At 45.3% G+C, this 22,860-nt stretch overlaps 1 protein-coding gene across 1 annotated transcript in view; it reads right to left on the bottom strand.

The window, feature by feature from the left end:
* LOC121565637 (pre-mRNA 3'-end-processing factor FIP1-like) overlaps positions 1-19,986 on the bottom strand; it is a 20,419-nt gene extending 433 nt beyond the window's left edge. The window contains exons 1-9 of the mRNA XM_045219143.1: positions 19,675-19,986; positions 19,156-19,207; positions 15,068-15,125; positions 14,557-14,663; positions 11,390-11,454; positions 10,478-10,585; positions 10,197-10,327; positions 5,252-5,370; positions 330-469 (exon numbers count right to left, since the gene is read on the bottom strand). Coding sequence (XP_045075078.1) covers positions 330-469; positions 5,252-5,370; positions 10,197-10,327; positions 10,478-10,585; positions 11,390-11,454; positions 14,557-14,663; positions 15,068-15,125; positions 19,156-19,207; positions 19,675-19,774 — 880 coding nt within the window. The 5' untranslated portion in view covers positions 19,775-19,986. The remainder of the gene's footprint in view (positions 1-329; positions 470-5,251; positions 5,371-10,196; positions 10,328-10,477; positions 10,586-11,389; positions 11,455-14,556; positions 14,664-15,067; positions 15,126-19,155; positions 19,208-19,674) is intronic.
* Positions 19,987-22,860: the final 2,874 nt, after the last annotated feature.

Genomic DNA, 22,860 nt, shown 5'->3' with positions numbered 1-22,860 from the left:
CTCGATGTATGGCTCATTAAAAAATAGTTTTATACATGTTTTAATTTGTATGTTTAGCTCACATAAAAACACCTTCCTAATACTGAGTTGTGTGTGTACCTGGATGTTGTTCCCCTCCAGGTTGTGTGTATGTGTACCTGGATGTTGTTCCCCTCCAGGTTGTGTGTGTGTGTGTGTGTACCTGGATGTTGTTCCCCTCCAGGTTGTGTATGTGTGTGTACCTGGATGTTGTTCCCCTCCAGGTTGTGTGTATCCTGGATGTTGTTCCCCCTCCAGGTTGTGTGTGTGTACCTGGATGTTGTTCCCCTCCAGGTTGTGTGTGTGTGTACCTGGATGTTGTTCCCCCTCCAGGTTGTGTGTGTGTGTTACCTGGATGTTGTTCCCCTCCAGGTTGTGTCTTCTGTCTCCCTCCACTCTGCTGATGGTAGCAGTCCCTCCTCCGATCACGTCTATGGTCCCACTGGGCTTCCTGAACACACCCACACTTCCCATGTTAGTCATTGAGCAGGACACTCTTATCCAGACAGGAGCGGTTACATCAGATGTTTCACCTTGTCGGCTCTGGGATTTGAACCAGCGACCTTTCGGTTACTGGCCCAACGGCTCTTAACCGCTAGGCTACCTGCCACCTACTCACAGTCATTAAAGCTCAGTCTACAGTCTATACCCGCTACCAATTACAATACAATACACAGCCACATGACCAGATCAGTACCTAACCACCACACCACAGATCACTACCTAACCACCACACCACACCCAGATCAGTACCTAACCACCACACCACAGATCAGTACCTAACCACCACACCACACACAGATCAGTACCTAACCAGCACACCACACACAGATCAGTACCTAACCACCACACCCAGATCAGTACCTAACCACCACACCACACAGATCAGTACCTAACCAGCACACCACACAGATCAGTACCTAACCACCACACCCAGATCAGTACCTAACCACCACACAACACACAGATCAGTACCTAACCACCACACCCAGATCAGTACCTAACCACCACACCCAGATCAGTACCTAACCACCACACACAGATCAGTACCTAACCACCACACCACACACAGATCAGTACCTAACCACCACACACAGATCAGTACCTAACCACCACAACCAGATCAGTACCTAACCACCACACACAGATCAGTACCTAACCAGCACACCACACACAGATCAGTACCTAACCACCACACCACACACAGATCAGTACCTAACCACCACACCCAGATCAGTACCTAACCACCACACCACACACAGATCAGTACCTAACCACCACACCACACACAGATCAGTCACAGGACACTCATGTCAGAAAGGACAACACACAGCATTACTAGTACACATGATGTAGAATCTGTTATTACAGGTCTATAAAATGGTTATATCACAGTTCCCACACACACACACACACACACACTAGTACACACCAGGTGAGTCAATGTGCATACATCTGTTGCATTGAAATGTGTTCATTGAAACTAATACGGCAAAGTGTATGTTGCCATGGTGATGAAGCCCGTTAAACTTAACGCGTTGCAGTGGTGACAATCGTAGGCTACAACGTTTTTGTGCCCCTAACGACGTGATGCGACTATGACGTTTGTTACTAGTTTTACTGACTGAACGGGGAACTCGGAAAAATGAATACATCTGAAGAATACTGTACATGGATGTATCATTTGTCTTATGTGAACAAAGCCACATCCCACTTACGTATAGTAGGACATAGTCCTGAACGGGGGAGCGGTCCACTGAGGGGGAGATCCACCATCGGAGGGGAGGAGGAGGAAGGAGAGGAGGAAGGGTAAAGGAAACAGTTACACTATCCCCTCACACACACTCAATGGAAGGCATTCATGTATACAGTGAGAAGACATTAAGGAAGCCTGTTTCTGTCCATGTGTGTCCACTGCCAGACTGTGTTTTGCCAAATCCTCTACCAGAGATAATACACGACTCTCTCTCTCTCTCATGTGTTACTGTCTCTTTACCGGTCCTAGGATAACCTTACCGCCTGTCTGTACCGGTCCTAGGATAACCTTACCGTCTGTCTGTACCGGTCCTAGGATAACCTTACCGCACTGTCTATCCGGTCCTAGGATAACCTTACCGTCTGTACCGGTCCTAGGATAACCTTACCCGTCTGTCTGTACCCGGTCCTGAGGATAACCTTACCGTCTGTCCTTACCGGTCCTAGGATAACCTTACCGCCTGTCTATACCGGTCCTAGGATAACCTTACCGTCTGTCTGTACGGTCCTAGGATAACCTTACCGTCTGTCTGTACCGTCCCAGGGATAACCTTACCGTCTGTCTGTACCGGCCCTAGGGATAACCTTACCGTCTGTCTATACCGGTCCTCAGGATAACCTTACCGTCTGTACCGGCCCTAGGATAACCTTACCGTCTGTACGGTCCTAGGATAACCTACCGTCTGTCTGTACCGGTCCTAGGATACCTACCCGTCTGTACCGGTCCTAGGATAACCTCACCGTCTGTACCGGCCCTAGGATAACCTTACCGTCTGTCTGTACCGTCCTAGGATAACCTTACCGTCTGTACCGGTCCTAGGATAACCTTACCGCCTGTCTGTACCGGCCCTAGGATAACCTTACCGTCTGTCTGTACGGTCCTAGGATGTCTTACCGTCTGTACCGGTCCTAGGATAACCTTACCGTCTGTCTATACCGGTCCTAGGATAACCTTACTGTCTGTCTGTACGGTCCTAGGATAACCTTACCGTCTGTCTGTATCCGGTCCTAGGATAACCTTACCGTCTGTCTATACCGGTCTAGGATAACCTTACCGTCTGTCTGTACCGGTCCTAGGATAACCTTACCGTCTGTTTACGGTCCTAGGATAACCTTACCGTCTGTCTTTACCGGTCCTAGGATAACCTTACCGTCTGTCTGTACCGGTCCTAGGATAACCTACCGTCTGTCTATACGGTCCTAGGATAACCTTACCGTCTGTCTGTACCGGGTCCTAGGATAACCTTACCGTCTGTCTGTACCGGTCCTAGGATAACACCGTCTGTCTGTACGGTCCTAGGATAACCTTACCGTCTGTCTGTACCCGGTCCCAGGATAACCTTACGTCTGTCTGTACCGGTCCTAGGATAACCTTACCGTCTGTCTGTACCGGTCCTAGGATAACCTTACCGCCCGTCTTTACCGGTCCTAGGATAACCTTTCACCGTCTGTCTGTCCCGGTCCTAGGATAACCTACCGTCTGTCTGCTACGTCCCTAGGATAACCTTACCGTCTGTCTGTCCCGGTCCTAGGATAACCTTTCCGTCTGTCTGTACCGGTCCTAGGATAACCTTACCGTCTGTCTGTCCCGGTCCTAGGATAACCTTACCGTCTGTCTGTACCGGTCCTGGGATAACCTTACCGTCTGTCTGTACCGGTCCTAGGATAACCTTACCGTCTGTCTATACGGTCCTAGGATAACTCACCGTCTGTCTTTACCGGTCCTAGGATAACTTACCGTCTGTACCGGCCCTAGGATAACCTTACCGCCTGTCTGTACCGGTCCTAGGGATAACCTTACCGCTGTCTGTCTATACTGGTCCTAGGATAACCTTACCGTCTGTCTATACCGGTCCCTAGGATAACCTACCGTCTGTCTTTACCGGTCCTAGGATAACCTTACCGCCTGTACCGGCCCCTAGGATAACCTTTTCCGTCTGTCTGTACCGGTCCTAGGATAACCTTACCGTCTGTCTGTCTATACTGGTCCTAGGATAACCTTACCGTCTGTCTGTACCGGCCCTAGGATAACCTTACCGTCTGTCTGTACCGGTCCTAGGATAACCTTACCGTCTGTCTGTACCGGTCCTAGGATAACCTTACCGTCTGTCTGTACCGGTCCTAGGATAACCTTACCGGCCTGTCTTTACCGGTCCAGGATAACCTTACCGTCTGTACCGGCCCTAGGATAACCTTACCGTCTGTCTGTACCGGTCCTAGGATAACCTTACCGTCTGTCTGTCTATACTGGTCCTAGGATAACCTTACCGTCTGTCTGTACCGGTCCTAGGATAACCTTACCGTCTGTCTATACCGGTCCTAGGATAACCTTACCGTCTGTCTTTACCGGTCCTAGGATAACCTTACCGTCTGTACCGGCCCTAGGATAACCTTACCGTCTGTCTGTACCGGTCCTAGGATAACCTTACCGTCTGTCTGTCTATACTGGTCCTAGGATAACCTTACCGTCTGTCTGTACCGCCCTAGGATAACCTCACCGTCTGTCTGTACCGGTCCTAGGATAACCTTACCGCCTGTCTGTCTATACCGGTCTAGGGATAACCTTACCGTCTGTCTATACCGGTCTCTAGGATAACCTTACCGCCTGTACAGTCCTAGGGATAACCTTACCGTCTGTACCGGTCCTAGGATAACCTTACCGCCTGTCTGTACCGGTCCTAGGATAACCACCGTCTGTCTGTACGGGTCCTAGGATAACCTTACCGTCTGTCTGTACCGGTCCTAGGATAACCTTACCGTCTGTCTTTACCGGTCCTAGGATAACCTTACCCGTCTGTCTGTACCGGTCCTAGGATAACCTTACCGTCTGTACCGGTCCTAGGATAACCTTACCGTCTGTCTGTACGGTCCTAGGATAACCTTACCGTCTGTCTATACCGGTCCTAGGATAACCTTACGCCTGTCTGTCTATACCGGTCCTAGGATAACCTTACCGTCTGTCTGTACCGGTCCTAGGATAACCTTACCGTCTGTACCGGTCCTAGGATAACCTTACCGTCTGTCTGTACCCGGTCCTAGGATAACCTTACCGTCTGTCTGTACCGGTCCTAGGATAACCTTACCGTCTATACCCGGTCCTAGGATAACCTTACCGTCTGTCTGTACCGGTCCTAGGATAACCTTACCGTCTGTCTATACCGGTCCTAGGATAACCTTACCCGTCTGTCTGTACCGGTCCTAGGATAACCTACCGTCTGTCTGTACCGGTCCTAGGATAACCTACCGTCTGTCTGTACCGGTCCTAGGATAACCTTACCGTCTGTCCTCACCGGTCCTAGGATAACCCACCGTCTGTCTATACTCGGCCCTAGGATAACCTTACCGTCTGTCTGTACCGGGTCCTAGGATAACCTTACCGTCTGTCTGTACCGGTCCTAGGATAACCTTACCGTCTGTCTGTACCGGTCCTAGGATAACCTTACTGTTCTTCATCTGATGGCCTGTATACAGCTCTTACCTGTTAGTGTTCATGTTCATGGATGACTTGTAGAGGCTGGCTGGAGAGGGGAAGTCAGGTTTGGACGTGTGGATGGGTAAACTCACTTCCTTCTCATTCCCTGTCCTGCCCTGCTGAACCTGAGGGGGAATAGAATAGGACATATTTAGGTTTACAACATCTTGGGTTTGACCATTTGACAGTAGTAGGCCATCTTTAAATGGATATCTTGGTTTTAAAACAGCTCTGGTTTGATCTGTTTTACACTGATTATCATATGGCAATTCAATGAGGGAGAGAGAAAGAAGGCAATTGAGAGAAAGGGAGATCAGAGAGAGAGAGAGAGAGAGAGAGAGAGAGAGAGAGAGAGAGAGAGAGAGAGAGAGAGAGAGAGAGAGAGAGAGAGAGAGAGAGAGAGAGAGAGAGAGAGAGAGAGAGAGAGAGAGAGAGAGAGAGAGAGAGAGAGAGAGGCATTGTGGGTAAGATGTCTATTCCACCAGCCACGTTGGCGGATGGCCAGGGCTCCAGTGTGAGCATTTCACTTACATTGTGAATAAAAAGTCAAGTACGATCACATTTATAACAAAATAAATGCTGCAGTAGCTGTTTAAGTAATTCTGCCGTTTTGTTCCATAGGACTACGAATCCCATTTCCCAACACGCGCAGCAACACTGCCTGGCTGGGAGGCTGCCTGGCTGGGGGCTGCCTGGCTGGGGGGCTGCCTGGCTGGGGGCTGCCTGGCTGGGGGGCTGCCTGGCTGGGGGCCGCCTGGCTGGGAGGCTGCCTGGCTGGGGGCTGCCTGGCTGGGAGGCTGCCTGGCTGGGGGCTGCCTGGCTGGGGGCTGCCTGGCTGGGGGCTGCCTGGCTGGGGGCTGCCTGGCTGGGAGGCTGCCTGGCTGGGAGGCTGCCTGGCTGCTGCCTGGCTGGGGGCTGCCTGGCTGGGGGGCTGCCTGGCTGGGGGGCTGCCTGGCTGGGAGGCTGCCTGGCTGGGGGGCTGCCTGGCTGTGAGGCTGCCTGGCTGGGAGGCTGCCTGGCTGGGGGGCTGCCTGGCTGGGAGGCTGCCTGGCTGGGAGGCTGTGCGTACAGAGTGAAGTGCTAAGTGAAATATTATTTCTTAGAAGCACAGAGCATAAAAGTATGTTACATTTACTTAAAACTAAAGTCTACTAAAGTGAGACTTTGTCCTCGTGTTTCTTGGCTATTTACTAGTGATGAAGGAGAAAAAATATAAAGATAGTTACATATCGGAATATTATTTTTAATGATTATCGTATAATTTTCACAATATCGCAATATTATTTTTGCTCTAGTTGGTTGTACAGTGAAGGAAAAAAGTATTTGATCCCCTGCTGATTTTGTACGTTTGCCCACTGACAAAGACATGATCAGTCTATAATTTTAATGGTAGGTTTATTTGAACAGTGAGAGACAGAATAACAACAAAAAATAACAGAAAAACGCATGTCAAAAATTTTATAAATTGATTTGCATTTTAATGAGGGAAATAAGTATTTGACCCTCTGCAAAACATGACTTAGTACTTGGTGGCAAAACCCTTGTTGTCAATCACAGAGGTCAGACGTTTCTTGTAGTTGGCCACCAGGTTTGCACACACATCTCAGGAGGGATTTTGTCCCACTCCTCTTTGCAGATCTTCTCCAGTCATTAAGGTTTCGAGGCTGACGTTTGGGCAACTCGAACCTTCAGCTCCCCTCCACAGATTTTCTATGGGATTGAGGTTCTGGAGACTGGCTAGGCCATTCCAGGACCTTAATGTGGCTTATTCTTGAGCCACTCCTTTGTTGCCCTTGGCCGTGTGTTTTGGGTCATTTTCATGCTGGAATACCCATCCACGACCCATTTTAATGCCCTGGCTGAGGGAAGGAGGTTCTCACCCAAGATTTGACGGTACATGGCCCTGTCCATCGTCCCTTTGATGCGGTGAAGTTGTCCTGTCCCCGTAGCAGAAAAACACCCCTAAAGCATAATGTTTCCACCTCCATGTTTGACGGTGGGGATGGTGTTCTTGGGGGTCATAGGCAGCATTCCTCCTCCTCCAAACACGGCGAGTTGAGTTGATGCCAAAGAGCTCGATTTTGGTCTCATCTGACCACAACACTTTCACCCAGTTCTCCTCTGAATCATTCAGATGTTCATTGCGCAAACTTGGTCTTGTAGCCCATTCCAGCCTTGTGTAGGTCTACAATCTTGTCCCTGACATCCTTGGAGAGCTCTTTGGTCTTGGCCATGGTGGAGAGTTTGGAATCTGATTGATTGATTGCTTCTGTGGACAGGTGTCTTTTATACGGTAACAAGCTGAGATTAGGAGCACTCCTTTTTAGAGTGTGCTCCTAATCTCAGCTCGTTACCTGTATAAAAGACACCTGGGAGCCAGAAATCTTTCTGATTGAGAGGGGGTCAAATACTTATTTCCCTCATTAAATGCAAATCAATTTATAACATTTTTTGACATGTGTTTTCTGGATTTTTTGTTGTTATTCTGTCTCTCACTGTTCAAATAAACCTACCATTACAATTAGACTGATCATTTCTTTGTCAGTGGGCAAACGTACAAAATCAGCAGGGGATCAAATACTTTTTTCCCTCACTGTACGTGCACCAAATCTCCAGTATTTTTCTTTCATAGCTTGTTCTCCATCTCCTTATTAAATAGGGAGCCAATTTGTTTTCAGGCCTTTTATTTCCATGACTGATCAAAACTCTCTAACGCCTCTCTCGTCTCTCTGCAGCAAACATAAAGTAAGCAATATGTTTGGAACATCGAATCGCAATACATAATCCTGAGACTCGCAATCGGCACCCAAGTATCGTGACAATAACGTATCGTGAGGTCCCTGGCAATTCCCAGCCCTAATACACAGAACAAAAATATAAACGCAACATGTAAAGTGTTGGTCCTATGTTTCATGAGCTGAAATAAAAGATCCTATACATTTTCCGTGTGCACAAAAAGCTTATTTCTCTCAAATATTGTGCACAAATTTGTTTACATCCCTGTTAGTGAGCATTTCTCATTTGCTAAGATAATCCATCCACCTGACATGTGTGGCATATCAAGAAGCTGATTAAACAGCATGATCATTACACAGGTGCACCTTGTGCTGGGGACAATAAAAGGCCACTCTAAAATGTGCAGTTTTGTCACACAACACAATGCCACAGATGTCTTAAGTTTTGAGGGAGCATGCAATTGGCATGCTGACCGCAGCAATGTCCACCAGAGCTGTTGCCAGAGAATTGAATGTTCATTTCTCTACCATAAGCCGCCTCCAACGTTGTTTTAGAGAATTTGGCAGTACGTCCAACCGAGCTCACAACTGCAGACCATGTGTATGGCGTCGTGTGGGCGAGCGGTTTCATGATGTAAACATTGTGAACAGAGTGCCCCATGGTGGAGGTGGGGTTATGGTATGGGCAGGCAGGCAGGCAGGCATAAGCTACGGACAACGAACACAATTGCATTTTATCAATGGCAATTTGAATGCACAGAGATACCGTGACGAGGTCCCGAGGCCCATTGACGTGCCATTTATCTGCCGTTATCACCTCATGTTTCAGCATTTACATTTTAGTCATTTAGCAGACGCTCTTATCCAGAGCGACTTACAGTTAGTGAATACATACATGTTTTTTGTTGTTGTTTTTTTTCATACTGGCCCCCCGTGAAACGAACCCACATCCCTGCCGGCCAAACCCTCCCCTACCTTGGACGACGCTGGACCAATTGCGCGCCGCCCCATGGTTCTCCCGGTCGCGGCCGGCTGCGACAGAGCCTGGACTCGAACCAGGATCTCTAGTGGCACAGCTAGCACTGCGATGCAGCGCCACTCGGGAGTCTAGTCAGCATCTAGTCAGCATGATAATGCACAACCCCATGTCGCAAGGATCTGTACACAATTCCTGGAAGCTAAAAACGGCCCAGTTCTTCCATGGCCTGCATACTCACCAGACATGCCCTCCATTGAGCATGTTTGGGATGCTCTGGATCGACATGTATGACAGCATGTTCCAGTTCACGCCAACTTCGCACAGCCATTGATGAGGAGTGGGACAACTGCCTGATCAACTCTTTTTTTAAGGTATCTGTGACCATCAGCTCCATATCTGTATTCCCAGTTATGTGAAATCCATAGATTAGGGCCTAATGATTTTAATTCCATTGACTGATTTCCTCATATGAACTGTAATTCAGTAAAATCTTTGAAATTGTTGCGTTTATATTTTTGTTCAGTATATTTACATTGTTTCGTTCACAAGCTAGTTTTTTTTTTTTTCAATGTTTGAGTTTCAACTGTTAGGGATAGAGAAGAGGACATGGCCGCTGGTCGTACTCTCAATCTCACAGGCACAAACATGACTCAAGCTGTTACCACGGTAACATTCCACCCTTAAAGGGGAAGCTGAAAAGGTTTGTCTCATCTGTGACATTTTTGGTTAAAAGACTCAGGTCACAAAATATTATATAAAATTAAGCAATATACCACATTACTTCTTACTAGTAATACATTTGTTTTGAGAAACATTACAAATCATGCTCATCAGTTTTTTTTCTTGGGGTACAATTTTGGGGCCAAAAAATATTGTAGTGTCTTACAGTGATTTATCTGGTAGTGGAGGAGATGTTGTGTCTTGCAGTGATTTAGCTGGTAGTGGAGGAGATGTTGTGTCTTACAGTGATTTAGCTGGTAGTGGAGGAGATGTTGTGTCTTACAGTGATTTAGCTGGTAGTGGAGGAGATGTTGTGTCTTACAGTGATTTATCTGGTAGTGGAGGAGATGTTGTGTCTTACAGTGATTTAGCTGGTAGTGGAGGAGATGTTGTGTCTTACAGTGATTTAGCTGGTAGTGGAGGAGATGTTGTGTCTTACAGTGATTTAGCTGGTAGTGGAGGAGATGTTGTGTCTTACAGTGATTTAGCTGGTAGTGGAGGAGATGTTGTATCTTACAGTGATTTTGCTGGTGGTGGAGGAGATGTTGACGACCTCCAGGCCCATCCTCAGCCTCTTCTGTTTGTCACAGTAGGCCTTCCACGTGTCCTCGTTGAACCCGTAGTTAAAGTAGTCGGACAGGTCCGCACCTACACACACACAGACACACACACAGACACACACACACACACACACGATCGGTTTCATTTTACAAAAGTCAGAAGAACACAAACTCCTACCAAGACTCTCAGTCTAAAACCTGGACCAATCAGAAAGGTACCCCACACAGTAACACGTACCTGGTTTCCTCCAGGGTTTCTCCTCGAATGACTCCATGTCCACCTCCAGTACTGGGACTCCATTGATGTTGCCTGGGGCCTCCAGATCCACACCCTTCAACTTGTTCCCTACTAGAAAGAAACATTTATAATATATATCGGTATTAAAATATACTGAGACATTTAGCAAATCAATAAAAATAGCATCAACTACATTTACACCGTCTAATTCCACTTAACTGCCCCAATACATGGTGGTGGAATGGACACATCAAGACATGGTGGAATGGACACATCAAGACATGGTGGAATGGACACATCAAGACATGGTGGAATGGACACATCAAGACATGGTGGAATGGACACATCAAGACATGGTGGAATGGACACATCAAGACATGGTGGAATGGACACATCAAGACATGGTGGAATGGACACATGTGGCAGCAGGTAGCTTAGTGGTTAAGAGCGCTGTGCCAGTAACCGAAAGGTCGCTGGTTCTAATCCCCGAGCCGACTACGTGAAAAATCTGTCGATGTGCCCTTGAGCAAGGCACTTAACCCTAATTGCTCCTGTAAGTCACTCTGGATAAGACAAACATATCAATACATGGTGGTGGGAATGGACACATATCAATACATGGTGGTGGGAATGGACACATATCAATACATGGTGGTGGGAATGGACACATATCAATACATGGTGGTGGGAATGGACACATATCAATACATGGTGGTGGGAATGGACACATATCAATACATGGTGGTGGGAATGGATTCCCAGTACTGGCCTGGACATGGCGGTGGGACACATCATTACATAGTGGTAGAATGGACACATATATTAGCCTGTACGATACATTTTCCACTCCATGTAGGGGCCTATGTAAAGTCAAGTGCATAGGACAGGTGGTGGACGGGAATACCACAGTACCTGTTCCGTAGGGTCTGGCTCCTGCTGTCTTTATGTTCAGGTTAACAGGAGCCACTCCATACGTTCTACAACAACAAAACCAAACATGTCAACAACAACATCAACAATACAGTGCTACAGCGTCAAAGGCTGTCAAATACAATAGATGAATTCAGGCTCCTCAGTTGTACTTGAGACCCCTTATCTGGGAATAATAAGGTCAGATCGGCTTAGACATTACGGGTGAACTATCCCTTTAAAGACATTACGGGTGAACTATCCCTTTAAAGACATCACGGGTGAACTATCCCTTTAAAGACATCACGGGTGAACTATCCCTTTAAAGACATCACGGGTGAACTATCCCTTTAAATACATCACAGGTGAACTATCCCTTTAAAGACATTATGGGTGAACTATCCCTTTAAAGACATCACGGGTGAACGATCCCTTTAAAGACAGTAGGGTGAAATATCCCTTTAAAGACATTAGGGGAGAACTACCCCTTTAAAGACATTATGGGAGAACTATCCTTTAAAGACATCACGGGTGAACGATCCCTTTAAAGACATCACGGGTGAACTATTCCTTTAAAGACATCACAGGTGAACTATCCCTTTAAAGACATTACGGGTGAACTATCCCTTTAAAGACATCACGGGTGAACTATCCCTTTAAAGACATCACGGGTGAACTATCCCTTTAAAGACATCACGGGTGAACTATCCCTTTAAATACATTACGGGAGAACTATCCCTTTAAAGACATCACGGGTGAACTATCCCTTTAAAGACATCACGGGTGAACTATCCCTTTAAAGACATCACGGGTGAACTATCCCTTTAAAGACATCACGGGTGAACTATCCCTTTAAAGACATTACGGGTGAACTATCCCTTTAAAGACATCACGGGTGAACTATCCCTTTAAAGACATCACGGGTGAACTATCCCTTTAAAGACATCACGGGTGAACTATCCCTTTAAAGACATTATGGGTGAACTATCCCTTTAAAGACATCACGGGTGAACGATCCCTTTAAAGACAGTAGGGTGAAATATCCCTTTAAAGACATTATGGGAGAACTACCCCTTTAAAGACATTATGGGAGAACTATCCTTTAAAGACATTATGGGAGAACTATCCCTTTAAAGACATCACAGGTGAACTATCCCTTTAAAGACATTACGGGTGAACTATCCCTTTAAAGACATCACGGGTGAACGATCCCTTTAAAGACATTATGGGAGAACTATCCCTTTAAAGACATTATGGGAGAACTACCCCTTTAAAGACATTATGGGAGAACTATCCTTTAAAGACATTATGGGAGAACTATCCCTTTAAAGACATCACAGGTGAACTATCCCTTTAAAGACATTACGGGTGAACTATCCCTTTAAAGACATCACGGGTGAAACGATCCCTTTAAAGACATTATGTGGAGAACTATCCCTTTAAAGACATTATGGGAGAACTACCCCTTTAAAGACATTATGGGAGAACTATCCTTTAAAGACATTATGGGAGAACTATCCCTTTAAAGACATCACGGGTGAACTATCCCTTTAAATACATCACGGGTGAACTATCCCTTTAAATACATCACGGGTGAACTATCCCTTTAAATTCATCACGGGTGAACTATCCCTTTAAAGACATTACGGGTGAACTATCCCTTTAAAGACATTACGGGTGAACTATCCCTTTAAAGACATCACAGGTGAACGATCCCTTTAAAGACAGTAGGGTGAAATATCCCTTTAAAGACAGCAGGGTGAAATATCCCTTTAAAGACAGCAGGGTGAAATATCCCTTTAAAGACAGCAGGGTGAACTATCCCTTTAAAGACATCACGGGTGAACTATCCCTTTAAAGACATCACGGGTGAACTATCCCTTTAAATACATCACGGGTGAACTATCCCTTTAAAGACATTATGGGTGAACTATCCCTTTAAAGACATCACGGGTGAACGATCCCTTTAAAGACAGTAGGGTGAAATATCCCTTTAAAGACATTATGGGAGAACTATCCCTTTAAAGACATTATGGGTGAACTATCCCTTTAAAGACATCACGGGTGAACTATCCCCTTTAAATACATCAGGTGAACTATCCCTTTAAATACATCACGGGTGAACTATCCATTTAAATACATCACGGGTGAACTATCCCTTTAAATACATCACAGGTGAACTATCCCTTTAAAGACATTACGGGTGAACTATCCCTTTAAAGACATTACGGGTGAACTATCCCTTTAAAGACATCACAGGTGAACGATCCCTTTAAAGACAGTAGGGTGAAATATCCCTTTAAAGACATTACGGGTGAACTATCCCTTTAAAGACATCACAGGTGAACGATCCCTTTAAAGACAGTAGGGTGAAATATCCCTTTAAAGACAGCAGGGTGAACGATCCCTTTAAAGACAGCAGGGTGAACGATCCCTTTAAAGACAGCAGGGTGAAATATCCCTTTAAAGACAGCAGGGTGAACTATCCCTTTAAAGACATCACGGGTGAACTATCCCTTTAAAGACATCACGGGTGAACTATCCCTTTAAATACATCACAGGTGAACTATCCCTTTAAAGACATTATGGGTGAACTATCCCTTTAAAGACATCACGGGTGAACGATCCCTTTAAAGACAGTAGGGTGAAATATCCCTTTAAAGACATTATGGGAGAACTATCCTTTAAAGACATTATGGGAGAACTATCCCTTTAAAGACATCACAGGTGAACTATCCCTTTAAAGACATTATGGGTGAACTATCCCTTTAAAGACATCACGGGTGAACGATCCCTTTAAAGACATTATGGGAGAACTATCCCTTTAAAGACATTATGGGAGAACTACCCCTTTAATGACATTATGGGAGAACTATCCTTTAAAGACATTATGGGAGAACTATCCCTTTAAATACATCACGGGTGAACTATCCCTTTAAATACATCACGGGTGAACTATCCCTTTAAATACATCACGGGTGAACTATCCCTTTAAAGACATCACAGGTGAACGATCCCTTTAAAGACAGTAGGGTGAACTATCACTTTAAAGACATTACGGGTGAACTATCCCTTTAAAGACATCACAGGTGAACGATCCCTTTAAAGACAGCAGGGTGAAATATCCCTTTAAAGACAGCAGGGTGAACTATCCCTTTAAAGACACATACGTGTACTGTGGGGCTCCGGTCTTGATGTCTCCGATGGTGACACGAACATCATCGTCATCATCGTCACTGTCGCTATCACTGTCATCATCATCTCCTGGCTCCTTCTCCTGAGAGAGAGAGGGGGAGAAGAGCGAGAGATGGAAAAAGAGGGGGGGGAGAGAAGGGTTAGGAGAGAGAAACAAAACAGACAGATAGGAGAGAAATTAAAAAGAGACAGAAAGAGATGGGGGAAAAAAAGACAGAGAGACCAGAAACCACATCAGAACCCATCTCCTCCACACATGTTTCCAGACCAGGAGAAACTCCAGGCCGTACTTAAAAACACAAAGCCCAAGTCATCCCGCCTCGCACATACAACGATAGGAGAAACACTGCAGATCGGTCCCAAATGGCACCCTATACCGTTTATAGTGCACTACTCCGGTCAACAGTAGTGCACTACTCTGGTCAAAAGTAGTGCACTACAGGGGAATAGGGTGCCTTTTGGGACCGACTGGAGCAGAGGTCTTACCTGAGCTTCCACTCCGTTGCCCGTAGTAACCGCCTCTTCTGACTCTGGAGCAGGAGCACTGAGGATGGAAATATCATCACACACACATTCAGACTGGAGCACTGAGGATGAAATATCATCAACACATTCAGACTGGAGCACTGAGGATGGAAATATCATCAACACATTCAGACTGGAGCACTGAGGATGGAAATATCATCAACACATTCAGACTGGAGCACATGAGGATGGAAATATCATCAACACATTCAGACTGGAGCACTGAGGATGGAAATATCATCAACACATTCAGACTGGAGCACTGAGGATGGAAATATCATCAACACATTCAGACTGGAGCACTGAGGATGGAAATATCATCAACACATTCAGACTGGAGCACTGAGGACGGAAATATCATCAACACATTCAGACTGGAGCACTGAGGATGGAAATATCATCAACACATTCAGACTGGAGCACTGAGGATGGAAATATCATCAACACATTCAGACTGGAGCACTGAGGACGGAAATATCATCAACACATTCAGACTGGAGCACTGAGGACGGAAATATCATCAACACATTCAGACTGGAGCACTGAGGACGGAAATATCATCAACACATTCAGACTGGAGCACTGAGGACGGAAATATCATCAACACATTCAGACTGGAGCACTGAGGATGGAAATATCATCAACACATTCAGACTGGAGCACGTGAGGATGGAAATATCATCAACACATTCAGACTGGAGCACTGAGGATGGAAATATCATCAACACATTCAGACTGGAGCACTGAGGATGGAAATATCATCAACACAATTCAGACTGGAGCACTGAGGACGGAAATATCATCAACACATTCAGACTGGAGCACTGAGGATGGAAATATCATCATCACTTCAGACTGGAGCACTGAGGATGGAAATATCATCAACACATTCAGACTGGAGCACTGAGGATGGAAATATCATCAACACATTCAGACTGGAGCACTGAGGATGAAATATCATCAACACATTCAGACTGGAGCACTGAGGACGAAAATATCATCAACACATTCAGACTGAGCACTGAGGATGGAAATATCATCAACACACTTCAGACTGGCACTGAGGATGGAAATATCATCAACACATTCAGACTGGAGCACTGAGGACGGAAATATCATCAACACATTCAGACTGGAGCACTGAGGACGGAAATATCATCAACACATTCAGACTGGAGCACTGAGACGGAAATATCATCAACACATTCAGACTGGAGCACTGAGGACGGAAATATCATCAACACATTCAGACTGGAGCACTGAGGACGGAAATATCATCAACACATTCAGACTGGAGCACTGAGGACGGAAATATCATCAACACATTCAGACTGGAGCACTGAGGACGGAAATATCATCAACACATTCAGACTGGAGCACTGAAATATCATCAACACATTCAGACTGGAGCACTGAGGACGGAAATATCATCACCACATTCAGACTGGAGCACTGAGGACGGAAATATCATCAACACATTCAGACTGGAGCACTGAGGGGATGGAAATATCATCATCACATTCAGACTGGAGCACTGAGGGATGGAAATATCATCAACACATTCAGACTGGAGCACTGAGGATGGAAATATCATAAACACATTCAGACTGGAGCACTGGATGGAAATATCATCAACACATTCAGACTGGAGCACTGAGGATGGAAATATCATCAACACATTCAGACTGGAGCACTGAGGATGGAAATATCATCAACACATTCAGACTGGAGCACTGAGGATGGAAATATCATCAACACATTCAGACTGGAGACACTGAGGATGGAAATATCATCAACACATTCAGACTGGAGCACTGAGACGGAAATATCATCAACACATTCAGACTGGAGCACTGAGGATGGAAATATCATCAACACATTCAGACTGGAGCACTGAGGATGGAAATATCATCAACACATTCAGACTGGAGCACTGAGGACGGAAATATCATCAACACATTCAGACTGGAGCACTGAGGATGGAAATATCATCAAACACATTCAGACTGGACACTGAGACGGAAATATCATCAACACATTCAGACTGGAGCACTGAGGATGGAAATATCATCAACACATTCAGACTGGAGCACTGAGGATGGAAATATCATCAACACATTCAGACTGAGCACTGAGGATGGAAATATCATCAACACATTCAGACTGGAGCACTGAGGATGGAAATATCATCAACACATTCAGACTGGAGCACTGAGGATGGAAATATCATCAACACATTCAGACTGGAGCACTGAGGACGGAAATATCATCAACACATTCAGACTGGAGCACTGAGGATGGAAATATCATCAACACATTCAGACTGGAGCACTGAGGATGGAAATATCATCAACACATTCAGACTGGAGCACTGAGGATGGAAATATCATCAACACATTCAGACTGGAGCACTGAGGATAGAAATACTTCATCAACACATTCAGACTGGAGCACTGAGGACGGAAATATCATCAACACATTCAGACTGGAGCACTGAGGATGGAAATATCATCAACACATTCAGACTGGAGCACTGAGGATGGAAATATCATCAACACATTCAGACTGAGCACTGAGGACGGAAATATCATCAACACATTCAGACTGGAGCACTGAGGACGGAAATATCATCAACACATTCAGACTGGAGCACTGAGGACGGAAATATCATCAACACATTCAGACTGGAGCACTGAGACGGAAATATCATCAACACATTCAGACTGGAGCACTGAGGACGGAAATATCATCAACACATTCAGACTGGAGCACTGAGGACGGAAATATCATCAACACATTCAGACTGGAGCACTGAGGACGGAAATATCATCAACACATTCAGACTGAGCACTGAGGACGGAAATATCATCAACACATTCAGACTGGAGCACTGAGGATGGAAATATCATCAACACATTCAGACTGACTGAGGAGGCAAATCATCCACATTCAGACTGGAGCACTGAGGACGGAAATATCATCAACACATTCAGACTGGAGCACTGAGGATGGAAATATCATCAACACATTCAGACTGGAGCACTGAGGATGGAAATATCATAAACACATTCAGACTGGAGCACTGAGGACGGAAATATCATCAACACATTCAGACTGGAGCACTGAGGACGAAATATCATCAACACATTCAGACTGGAGCACTGAGGACGAAATATCATCAACAATTCAGACTGGAGCACTGAGAGACGGAAATATCATCAACACATTCAGACTGGAGCACTGAGGACGGAAATATCATCAACACATTCAGACGAGCACGAGGATCCACTGGACACTGAGACGGAAATATCATCAACACATTCAGACTGGAGCACTGAGGACGGAAATATCATCAACACATTCAGACTGGAGCACTGAGGACGGAAATCTTATCATCAACACATTCAGACTGGAGCACTGAGGGACGGAAATATCATCACCACATTCAGACTACAACTGAGGACGGAAATATCATCAACACATTCAGACTGGAGCACTGAGGACGGAAATATCATCAACACATTCAGACTGGAGCACTGAGGACGGAAATATCATCAACACATTCAGACTGGAGCACTGAGGATGGAAATATCATCAACACATTCAGACTGGAGCACTGAGGATGGAAATATCATCAACACATTCAGACTGGAGCACTGAGGATGGAAATATCATAAACACATTCAGACTGGAGCACTGAGGATGGAAATATCATCAACACATTCAGACTGGAGCACTGAGGACGGAAATATCATCAACACATTCAGACTGGAGCACTGAAGATGGAAATATCATCAACACACTTCAGACTGGAGCACTGAGGATCGGAAATATCATCAACACATTTCAGGACTGGAGCACTGAGGATGGAAATATCATCAACACATTCAGACTGGAGCACTGAGGATGGAAATATCATCAACACATCCAGACTGGAGCACTGAGGATGGAAATATCATCAACACATTCTGACACATCCTGTAGACAATACAACTGAGAAGTGGAGACAACTCAGTAACACGTTTAGACACAAACGGGTGGAAACTCACCTGACAGCTGCGGTTAGTTTGGCCTCTTCCTCCTCAGCTTTCTCATCATCATCTAGAAGGGAAACGACCATTCATTAACTAACGGTTAAAGGTCAACAATAAGTCACATATTACAATATCTACCTAGTTATATAACTTACATAGCTACAAGGTAGCCACGCTTGTTCTTTCAGATGATAAATGCAAACTAACCATTCTGCCAGTAGCTAGCTAGCTAACGTTATATCCAATGCTTCTGTCCATTGTATTTTCCACATAACGGTAGCTAGCTGGCTAACTACAAACTGAGCAAAGTGCAATCCTGAAGGATATGCTGTAACGTTAGCTTGATTACATGTTTACAATGAAGCTAGGCCAAGACACGCAGCACCACGGCTTATGCGTTAGCTAGCTACAGTAACTACTTTGCTAATTAGTTAGCAAATGTGCTAACGCTTTGCAATTGTAGCTAGTTGCATGTGCCTTAGTTATAACTCGAACAACTTAGCTAATGTTTTATTCATTGTAACACCTCTTTACCTCCGTAGAGCCACTCTTCTTCCTCGTCTCCGGCTTCTCCGGCATCTCCCGCACTCGCGTCGGCCGGGGTTGTTTTGTCTGCCGCCTCTTCCGCAGACATCTTCTTTAGCAAGTGGTAAGAAAGTGCCTTTCACGAAGATCGCAACTCTGTTTTCCAGCTAGCTAGCTAGCTAACGAAACAACCCGGATAGTAGTAAATGCACAAGACAAAGTTTCAAAACAGCACAAGTCGACATAAATTATTGTACTATCTTGAAACGCGGAAAATATCCACTTCATACATTTTGATCTCGACGAGCGAGCGGCGGACAGTGTGCCGGGTAATCCTTCTCCAGGGCACTCGAACTGTGTTCCTATTGGTCAACTGTTTCCTTCCTTCTGCGAACTGTGTTCCTATGTCTACCGTGTCGCGAACGTGTTCCTATTGGTCTCACGTGTTCTTCCAACGTTCCTTTGGTCTAGTTCCTATTGGTCTAGCGAACTGTGTTCCTATTGGTCTAGCGAACGGTGCCTTTTCAGCGAACGGTGTTCCTTTGGTCTAGCGAACGGTTCCTAGGCAGCGAACTGTGTTCCTATTGGTCTAGCGAGAATCTGTTTGCGGACATCAAAATCGTACGGTTCATGCGCATTTGGCGCGCGAAGTCGAATGGAGTAACGTTTTATAGACGCAAGAGGGCGACATAATATCAATCATATTTTTGGGGGCGGACGTCGCATGAAGTTGTTTTTATTATTGAAGGACAACGCAGCACACCACTCCCTCCCTGGAATACATTTCCTTGTTATTTTGTTTCATCACAACAATTATGTGTTGATAAATACAGCATTGGTGACTACATTGTGGACAATCTATTCTGCTATTGTTGTATACGCTATACCCGTATGCTAATCCTGTATACACTTTTTATAGCGTCCCACACAAACATGCAAGACTCCCTTTAATAGACTGTAGCTGTTCTCCCCTGCCCTGACACCAGTGTTAGTAACAGACATAGGAAGGCATAGAGACGACATAGAGACTACATAAGGAGACATAGTGAGACCAGGGGCCTGTTGCACAAAAGTAGAATTAAGACATCCGGGATAAATGACTCAGCTGAGCTCAATGAAGCCAAAACATGTGCGTCCAGGCTTAATTGGTTGCACAAAGACCAAGCCAGGATGAGCAGACACGGATTCATTAAGCCAGGTGAAACCAATCCTGGATAGGTGCGCGCTCACGGCTCACTCAAATAGACCCCGCCACAGATCACAGATTAACTGATTTACCATGGCAACTAGAGCCGCGTACTTTTCCCCGTCGGAGCCACAAATCCTCATGGAGGCATACGAGGAGGTAAAAGATATAATTAAGAAGAAAGGCAACACCGCCACAGTGATAAAGCAAAGAGAAAAAAGCGTGGCAAAGTATTGCAGACCGCCTGAATGCGTAAGTAGTGCACAATTACACACTCACCGCTCCGCTGAAACATCACAATTACAATTCAAATATTTAATTCACATCCCCAAAAATGCAGTTGTACTGTAATTATGAAACAGTTAAATTTTTAATTGAAATGCACTGCAGATATGAGTGAAATTGTGTAAAGTAACTCCATCACACTGTATAAAGCTATGATAAATTTTTTGATATTTTTACTGAAAACAAGACAAAAAATACCAAGTAATTTTTTGCAGTGTGACTCCATTAAATGTGTGTGTGTGTGTGTGTGTGTGTGTGTGTGTAGATTAAACATGAACGGGCCAAAACGGACATGGCAGCAGGTCAAAATCAAATACAAGAACATTCTGCAGAATGGTATGGTCCCTGACTAATATTTAACAAAGCACAAGCATATATTGTACCCAGAAGGTGCCTGCTCACACATTGTCTGTACTGTTTTAGCAGTGAAAAAGAATACCCACAGACAAGGCACGGGTGGTGGGTCACCAAAGGCTGACCTTACCCCAGCAGAGGACATGGCCTTGGAGCTAAATAAAGGCAGGCCCGTCTTAGAGGGGATCCCTGGGGGAAAGAGACGAGCATAGGTTCCTCCCAAGATGCCACCCGCTTCATTCAAGGTATGTCCTTCCATCTCTACATGGGATACAACCACATTCATATTGAATCAATTTGGACTGTCTGACTTTGGTTTACCTATTGCCTTGCAGTGTCTGGCAGCACTGTGTTCCTGTTAGAGCCACCAGCACAAGCACCAGACGATGCTGATCCAGTGAGTACTCCATCAAAGGCATACTGTAGGCCTGGCATGTCTTGTCTACTAGCTTCAATATGAATCCGATTAAATGTGATAGGGTGAAGGCCCCAGTGCAGCAGCAACAGCACATGATGGAGACGATGATGAGGAGGAGACATCTCTCTGGATTCCAGAAGGCATGAGGTATCATGTTAAGACTGTGAAAGTACTATTTACTCTACAATGGTGAGGAGTCCTCATCAAAATCAAAAAATCTAATTTCTTTTACAGGACCCAGATGCTATACAGTGGGAAAACCAGCCTGGCAACATAGTGCGTATTAATAAAAGGACACCACATCCTGCCAAATTCCAGCTGCGCTAATTGTATTGTGTTCACAGAGCTCACAAGCTATCAGAAAGTTGTATGGCAACCACCTCCGGCGCCAAATAGAACTGGCAGACATAGACATTCAGTACAAGAAGAAAAAGATGGAAAATCTTGCACTGGAGTCCGAAATAAAAAAGAGGACAATTAGGAAACTGGACCTTGAAATAAAAAAACTTGAGAGGGAGGTGAGATATGCCTTCAATGTACACTGTATGCTAACTGTAACACAAATGTATTAATCATTATTTTTCTTTCCTCCCCCAGCTCCAAGAAGATGACACAGCTCAAAATAAAAATTAGGTATATTCTCGTAAAGTCAAGTGAGCCATGACATATGAGCTCTTATTGTGAGCACACAGGACGGTGGCATCTTTCTAAGGTTTTTTTTATTTTCCCAGCAATCAGTACAACCAAGTCATCGTTATAAGGCATCGCCCTCTTTGCCCACCCCCAGCACCAGGTGTGGCCACTAGCCTATATGAAGGCCCAAAATTGTGTGTTCCTTTCTGCTCTGACAATGGCATGCCCATTCGTGCGAGATGTGGTGGATGAAGAAGCACTTGTGCTGAGGAGAGCCTTCAGGCGAGAAAGGGTCTTCAGGGACCGGTTGGACCCACTG

Source organism: Coregonus clupeaformis, unplaced genomic scaffold (genome assembly GCF_020615455.1).
Source record: "Coregonus clupeaformis isolate EN_2021a unplaced genomic scaffold, ASM2061545v1 scaf2090, whole genome shotgun sequence".
Taxonomy (NCBI): domain Eukaryota; kingdom Metazoa; phylum Chordata; class Actinopteri; order Salmoniformes; family Salmonidae; genus Coregonus; species Coregonus clupeaformis.
The sequence above is the reverse complement of the archived record's forward strand: the minus strand, read 5'-3'. Positions and strand labels throughout refer to the sequence as shown.